Source organism: Furipterus horrens, unplaced genomic scaffold, assembly GCF_987537825.1.
Source record: "Furipterus horrens unplaced genomic scaffold, mFurHor1.1.pri manual_scaffold_2, whole genome shotgun sequence".
NCBI lineage: Eukaryota > Metazoa > Chordata > Mammalia > Chiroptera > Furipteridae > Furipterus > Furipterus horrens.
Window position 1 is genome coordinate 201,863,147 of NW_028327172.1, and position 8,045 is coordinate 201,871,191.

The following is an 8,045-nucleotide window of genomic DNA, read 5'->3' on the forward strand; positions in this document are numbered from 1 at the left end:
TGCCTGTGAGTGGGCACTTTTAGTCTCTGGCTCCACAACCTTTACAGACAACCAGACACTGTAATCTACAAACTGAGTCACCACACAAACTTCCCTAAAACAGATAAAAGTCTTTGACACTACACCTGCCTTGTGAAACAAAACTGCTTGGTGATGCAGTCTGCTGACCTGGTTCCATCCTCTATGAGGTCATTAAGCACTAGGATCCTGACCACTGATATATAGGGATGGCTAGCATCCTCATGCTAATAAGCTTTAAATCATGTTAAGCTTTACTTTTGTTCTTCGGAATGTTGATTATTTCTTATATTTATACGGCACATTCTTCATTATTTTCCTAATTATCTGGCAAGTGAAAAGGAGTTACCATGGATTAAGGTTGGAACCTAAAACAAGCTGCTGCCTGGTAAGGAAACATTAACACCACAATTGAACTAATTAAGTCTCAGATAGGAAGTTTTTTAAGATCTCAGTCTCTTTTTACCTTCCTCGCTAACTTTTATACCATATATCCAGTTATTCTAATATCGTACTTTCCTCAGAGCCTACCTTTCTCAGGTCTCTACCTTCGGTAGAGAACTGGATGAAATGGAATCTACCTCACTGGATCTCAAAAGACATCCTAATATGGGGGCTTCTTCTGGTTGGTAGACTTAGTAAGCAAAAGTCCTAGGGCTGTAAGAACTAATTACCGTCACCATTTAATCTGTTCCACCATCCCTCCTGTGTCATGGTTAGCCCCCTTGAGAACTAGTCCTGGGAAAGGGGACAGGAAGTAAGGAATAAGGAGAGCCTTGAAGTAAAGGAGAAATAACTAGAAAATGAAATGTTGGGGTGAAAAGTATGGAATAGAGGAAAGAAATGTATGTAAGTGTGTTAAACAGAGACATACACAGAAAGGAACTTGGAAATTTATATTAGTTTTGTCTTATTATGAACATGAAAAAGAACATGGTGTCCCAGCTTCACACTCTAACTTTTTTGTCTCTAAGCATCACCGAAAAATCCCGCGAAAGGCTAGAGATGCAGCATTAAGAGGTAAAGTCCCAGTGTCTTCTCTCACTCCCCTCCACTATGAGCAAGGTTCCATAGACTGGGTCCCTCAAGTTGACAAATTCTCCCAGCAGAATTTCTTGGGTGGGAAGTCAGAGCCAGGGATTGTTCCAAAATTCAACACCTCTGCCCAGGGAGTGAAGAATAAGGAAGTAGGACAGATGTCCTTAGCAATGCTAGTTAGGATTTAGATAACCCTGTGAAAGCCACTTCAGATCTCAGTCTTTTATCCATGAAATGGGCCTCTGAAGACCCTGCCTCACTCACAGCACAGCTGTGAAGACCTAATGAGGTTAGGTCCAGGACAGCACATCGTGACTGGTTAAGCTGTACTCAGACAGGCCTTAGAGCATGGACTGTTGAGGTTTTCAGTCTCTTCTCATTCAAAGGCCTTTCGCTGCCTATAGGATGTCCCTGAATGCCCTCTCATTTCATATAATGCGGTCTCCTGGTTTCTCAGCTAGGAGACCTTCCTGGAAAGAAGCTGAGGAGCCATGGGAGCTGCTGTCTTTCATGAAAAGGTGATCACTCACTCTTTGTAGTGTCCCAGATCCAGCCTGGACTGTGATGATTTCTCTGCTTGGCCTGGGACAGGAATGAGGAGAAGAGGGAGAATGGATGAAAAGTGGGTGACACACAGTGGAGGCTGCAGCCCTGGTTGAGAGGGTTCCCAGGGCAAAGGGGGATCAGACGTCTCAGGAGGGAGGAGTCTCCAGTTCTGCTCTGGGCTAGGCTCACAATGGTTCTAGAACTCAGAATTTGACTAGTGCTTAATTCATAAAAGACCCTACATGGGTTTGTACTCAGCCACAAGACAAGTTAGCCGGCTAAGAGAATGGGTATATAAGTGCATAAATAAGTCATCATTGTCATATTCTCCTTACATCTCCACCCTTTCTAGGGGAGACCCCTAAAAACTGCTGACATTACTTCCCCTTCTGTCTTGAGGAAGCCCAGTTTCTTGTCATCTCATCCTTTTCTTAAAAACTCTAGAGAATGAGATTGGCTCCCAAGAGATGTTGTATACACCTCACAGTCCCCAGGAAGCACAGTTCCAACAAGGACTTCATTCTACATAGCTTGGGAATACTAAATACCTCGCAGTGGCCTTCACCGTCCCAAATGAGACGGAGTCCAAGTTCTACCTGCTCATGAACTTGGTGATTCCCTATCAGCTAACCATTGGCTCCCTCATCATTTGTTCCCATCTTTTGGTTAAACTTCACAATGTAGGTCAGCAGACAACTCACCCACCTCCCAGTCACTCATGGCCCTGTACGCCTATGGGTTGCCTGAGACCATCAGTAACAGTAGCCATGTTTTCTCTTCTAGCCAGAGCTGGCTTCCTCAGGAGGGAAGTGCGCGGCGACTACTGTGTGCAGATACCTCCTGCCAAATCTGCAATGCTATGGCACTGGAGATTAAGCAGTTGCTGGTGGGTGAGAACACTCTGATCTCCCCCACTTCTCCAGCACCATCACAGGGCTCCTCTTCCCTAGAGATTTTGCCCAAGTCTAACATGTCTTTTGAGCATAGTCTGGAGCATCCTGCCATATGCTCTCAAGAACTTTCACTTTCACCTGAAACACCTTCAGCATCACAATTAATGGATCAGGAATATTTAACCCATTCCCTTTTCCTCAAGGAACGCTCCTTCTTACCCAAGTCAGGCCCACCCTGTCCCACACCATCACCAAATTCTGTCATGCCATGTGACCATCCACCAGTCCAGGTCCATGTCCCATTTCTGACTCTGGCCCAGTGTGAAGCCTTAGAGGGGCACATGCTGCAGAGGCAGCTCGAGCACCAGTGCAGTTTGCCAGCTGTTTTCCAGAGAGCTCAGCACACCCAGACCCCTGTGCCACATAAGTCTTGTGACACAGCCCAATCTCCTGAAACTCCGGGAAAGCCCAACTCCCTCTGCACAACTGTGGACTCCCGAGAGCTGCTAAAATTTCACCTCCAGAGGCAGCTGAGTCACCATCGCTGGGGCTTGCCCCCAAGGGTCCAGCAGTCCTACCAGTTGCTCCTGTCCCTCACTCACCAGCAGACTCCATCTCAGAGCTGCACAGCCCTAGCCAGTGTGAGTGTTCCCCAACCCTTGGCCCTGAAAGCCATTGATGCTGGTGACCCTTGCTCACCGTTTGAGGACCCAGTCCGCATACCACACTTATTTGACCGAGTCAAGGCAATAATGCAGAGCCACATTGACTCCAAATGTGGGCAGATTCATGAGGGCAAGATCCCTGCCCAAGTCTATAGGTCTTATGAGTGCACTACTCCTGGAGGCCTTGAAGTGGATGCCTTCACCTGCATCCCAGAAAGCAAACCACTGGAGCTACAGGCAGCAATCGACCCTGACCTACAGCAGAAGACTATACCTCGGATGCCAGCGTCCCTTGATCAGCAGCAACAGACCTTCCCAGAAGATGTCATTGAACATCCTAAGCCAGCCCAAGCCCTGTCCAAGGAAGTCATTGAGAAACTGGAGACAATTTTATGTCACAAGTATGCGGCCTTCTTGTCAGGGCTGCCTTCTCTTTATTCTGTGGGTCCCTCCAAGGCCATGGCCTCAGCAATACCTCCTCAAGCTATAATCACAGAGGTGATACCTGAACCTGTCAAAACCTTAACAGAACCTCCAACTCAGGTGATCTTACCTGAAGAGCAATGTATAAGGCCTGTACCATGCTTTCAAGGTGTCAATGAGACCTGTGCGGACACTGCAGACGACTTTGAGCCTAAAGTGCCAGTGGAAGGAATGATTGAGATGGAGCCTCGAGAAAGACAGACAGAGTCTGCTAGGCCCTATGTACTCAAGGAATCCCTCTTGGCCAAACTAAATTTCCATCAGAGAAAGAAAACCCTAGAGATACAACGGGGAATTCACACAAAGGCAAGGGAGTCCAGGGAACAAACTGGATGCTCAGCAACCACACCCCCACAGGCGTCTCTTGGGAGTTTAAACAACAAAGTAAAAACATTGCTCCAGAAACTGTCCATCCCACCAAACACTCCCCATGCCCCAGATACAAAATGGCTCTACCTTAAAGAACAGCTGGCCCTTGAGTTAAAGGCAGTGCAGCAGAACCAGAAGCAACCTAGTCGCCAAGCAACACCCCATGGCTCTGTCCATGGGTCCTCCAGGATGTCACAACCCTCTGGGGCAATGACAGAGGGCCAGGTGCTTTGTGTTCAGTTGGAGGCCAGTGTGAACAAGACCAGCCTGGAGGAGCCTTGGAGCCCTGAGTCCCAAAGCCCTGGCAAAAGCAAATATTCAGCTCTAGTTCACATACTGGCTAAAAAGGAAAAGCATTCAGGGAAACCACAATTGGCAGGAGACCAAGGAGAAGAAGATGCAGGATTTGTGACCACCTCAGCAAGAGAAAAAAGCCACCCTGCTCAAGCCCAGAGGCCAGAAGGGATGCTTCTGAACAGGACTCCCCAAAGCCTCTGGCCACAGGAACTTGGCTTTCACCTTGATGCTCCCTGTCCACACAGGTCCCAGCATCATGCTCAGCTTGAACCCCCAGAGCCTCCTCCAGGAGTCCCTATGGGGGGGAAATCTAAGAAAAATGACCTGCAAGACAGTCCCACCAGGCTCAATGTCAGCCTCAAACCAGCAAGGATTCCTGAGAGCGTCCAGCGTGTGGGGTTCCAGGTGTCTCCTTTCCTGGGCCATCTCATTCAGCATAAGCCATGGCAGCACCAAACTTTGCAAGGCTGGGTTTCACAGAGGCAGGTGATGCCAGCCCATTGTCACAACAGGCCCCACCTTCCAGAATCGGGCTGGACAAATAAGATGAAATCCTTTCTGCAGCGTATAAACATCAAGGCAAAAGGCAATGGGCAGAGGGAACCCATGTTTTTGAGAGCTGTGAAAATGGCCAATACCAAAAAAGAAAGTGTAGAAAAGGGGCTGGCTCCAGCCAAAAGTCCCATGGAGAGAACTAAGACAGAGAAGGAGACAAGAGGGGACCCCATGGCCCAACCTCCCCCTACTGAGAAGCAGGTGGGCCCGTTCTTGGATGTCTCCCATTCCCCAGACAGTAAGCTCCAGCACCTCTCCTGCTCCAATCACCTCCACTCTGCTTCAGGCTTGGGCCACCCTTGCCACCGCCCTCAGCACTGTTCTCGAGTGGCTTGTGCCATCCAATCAGGGAACCCATCCAACTCTCAGTTCTGCCCTCAGAGGAAAATGCTGCCCTGCTCAAGAACACCCAGCACAATTAAAAGATGTTGTCGGCTCTCCAGAGTCTGCATCCCTTGAAGAGGACTGCTACTGTCACTTTAATTATGTGCAAGTGGGGTAGGGTGCCACCCAAAATACAGTCTATATCTCTAATCAAAGACTTGTCTGTCTGCTCCTTCTCTCCTCTGTGGTGTGTTAAGGGAAGGCATCAGGGAGGCTGAAATGTCCTTCCTGTCTAGTCAGCATTCCACACCAACTCCTCCCAGCCCAACCTTTTCCTCTATTTTTACTACCTCTCCTTGTGTTCAGTTTCTCCTTTGTTCTTGCCTGAATAAATAGCATAGAGTCTCACATACCCAGGGCTTAGGATAATGGCTAGCATATAGTAAGGCCTTAATAGTATTTGAATCCAAAGTCTGGACTGGGGAAGCAAGAATCACTATGTTAACACAATAAGCACTATGAAATGGGGCATCCTCTGCCGATAAGGACTCCAGAAGGATCAAAATAAAAATGACCTTGATAAGCATCTTATGTTCAACAATTTAAATATTTGAGTATTTACTCTGTGCAAAGTACTCTAGCAAACACAACAATGAACATGACACAGGACTTGCACAACATAGCTCGTGAACTCATGGGATAGCCAGTGTCTCACGCCCAAATTGTCTAATCAGCATAGATACTTGGATGTCCAATATTCATCTCAAAATAATAAACTGAACTCCTGATTCCCCACCCACCACCATCACCCAATCACACATACGAAACATGCTCCAATCATAGTATCCACCATTCCAATTAAAGGCAACTGTGAATTTTCCCTGTTGATTCCCGGCCACTCCTACTTTCAGTACTATCCTCATGTCCACATTGCACCTCAGGGCCTGATGATATCATGGGAAGCCAAGATAGAATTCAGTCTGACCTCTACCATCTTTCCATGTCTTTAGGAAAATATTAGTGTCATCCCTGATGTTTTTTCATAACAATCCACATTCAATCCATCAGTAAATCCTGAGATTCCTCTAACCTGAGATATCCCTCCTGAATTTTTATCACCACACATGGATGTGGGACTAGCCCATTCTGCACCTCTGTCCCTCCTATCAGTCTCAGTGTCTGTGGTTTCTGTAATTCTGTAGTTGTCAGACTTCTAATCAGCTCGATTTCTGCTGGTTCTGGGTGATGGTTGTTTTATAATTTAGTTGTAATTTTGATGTGACTGTACGAGGAGGCAAGCTGTGTTTATCTATGCTGCCATCTTGACCAGAAGTCTCCTGTTTTGTTTTTAGGGCATACGAATTTGGTAACAGTGTGTGAGCCTGCGGGTGTGAGGAAGTGGTTGAATTTGGTGATCATATGTGTAAAGTAGGTGCTCTTGAAACACAGTGGGAGAAATGGCAGAGAAAGCTGAGTCTAGATGCATAGAGCATGAGGAAGAAGATGGGGTTTGAAAAGGAGAAAGAGAACAGGTGTGGCATCCTAGCATTTAGCCAGGAACCAGGGGTACATGGGAATGGGAGGGGAGAACTGGGAAACAGACAAAGAAGCTACCCTGAGAGTATGAAATGGACGTCTGTTTTGGACACCTCTGCATTCCCACCTTCTGACCCACCACAGAGGAGCCAAGAATGGGAGGAAGCATAGGAAGTGCTATCACTTCCTTATAATGTGGTAGGGGAAACTGTGGGTTGCCCCTCCTTACTGAGTCCTAGGAAAATCCAGAGCTCCCTTCCTACTGATAGACCCCATCACTTAGCACAGTGTGTTCACTGCTAGCAGGATGTAGAAAAGCCAGAGAAGAAACAAGAACGTGTCCCCCTCTGAATGGTTATGCTATGCCTAAGAGATGGGGGTCTAACCCCTAGTGTGGCCTCCAGGATAAGGAGGCACAGGGCCTAGGCCTGCTGAGCCAACACCCTCCATGTGATTTCCGAAATCATCCCCAAAGATCATTGGAGGTCCTGTGACAGGCATATCCTCTCTGCCTGGTGGAGGCTGGACAGAGAGCTACAGAACAAGGGAGATTATAGAGAGGCCCAAAATGAAGGAAATGACCCCAAAAGGTCACAGCAGCAGCAGGTGGAAACACAAGGTTAATGTACACACATCCTAGCTTATGGGAAGTAGGCCCTTTCCCATGGTCCCCCACAGGCTCCTACCTGCCCAGAGCAGCATGGGTTCATAGTGCTGACCAAAGTCCAGGAGCAAAGCGTTGGGGACAAAGAGATGAGCTGAAACTGAGACTTTCAGGATTTTCAATTCTCAGCAAAGTGAAAAGCTGAGAAAAGATAGGGTCAAAGCCTATGATTTCAAGTAGAATGTTGTTGAGTCATGAAGCCTTGCTCATCCCATCCCATAACCCTGGCACAACCCCTAGGCTCAAGAGGGGTGAAATGTGAATTAAAAGCTTCATGGAGAGTACAAACTCATGAATTTTCTACTGCAGACTGTGTGGCAGGTGCTGGGAATGTACTGTGCTCGCTTGGAAACGTAAGTTGACCTCTGGCCCTCTGAGTACCATCATGGTGAATGGCCCTGTCCTTCTGAGGCCCTTCCCTTGATCTCTGCACAGGACACTACAGAATTCTATGGAGGGAATTTCAGGCAATTGACCACCTGCAGTGGAGGACAGTGGTTTCTCCACTAAATTACTTCTTCTGTTAAACTCTGAGTCCTACAGGATAGAGACCACACCTGATTTGATATATTTTGGCTTCAACCAACATCAGCCATCTCCGTCTAGCAGCAAGTTCAGTGTCACATTGGCTCTCTCCGTTACAGAGTCTGCCTCCCA

General features: G+C 47.5%; 1 protein-coding gene across 1 annotated transcript; it reads left to right on the forward strand.

Moving 5' to 3' along the window:
• Window positions 1-262: 262 nt before the first annotated feature.
• LOC150020277 (protein SPATA31F1-like) lies at window positions 263-5,323 on the forward strand. The gene is made up of 3 exons (XM_090267397.1): window positions 263-378; window positions 1,443-1,574; window positions 2,386-5,323. The coding sequence occupies exons 1-3, from the start codon at window positions 263-265 to the stop codon at window positions 5,321-5,323; spliced, it is 3,186 nt and encodes a 1,061-aa protein (XP_090123523.1).
• The last annotated feature ends 2,722 nt before the right edge of the window (window positions 5,324-8,045 follow it).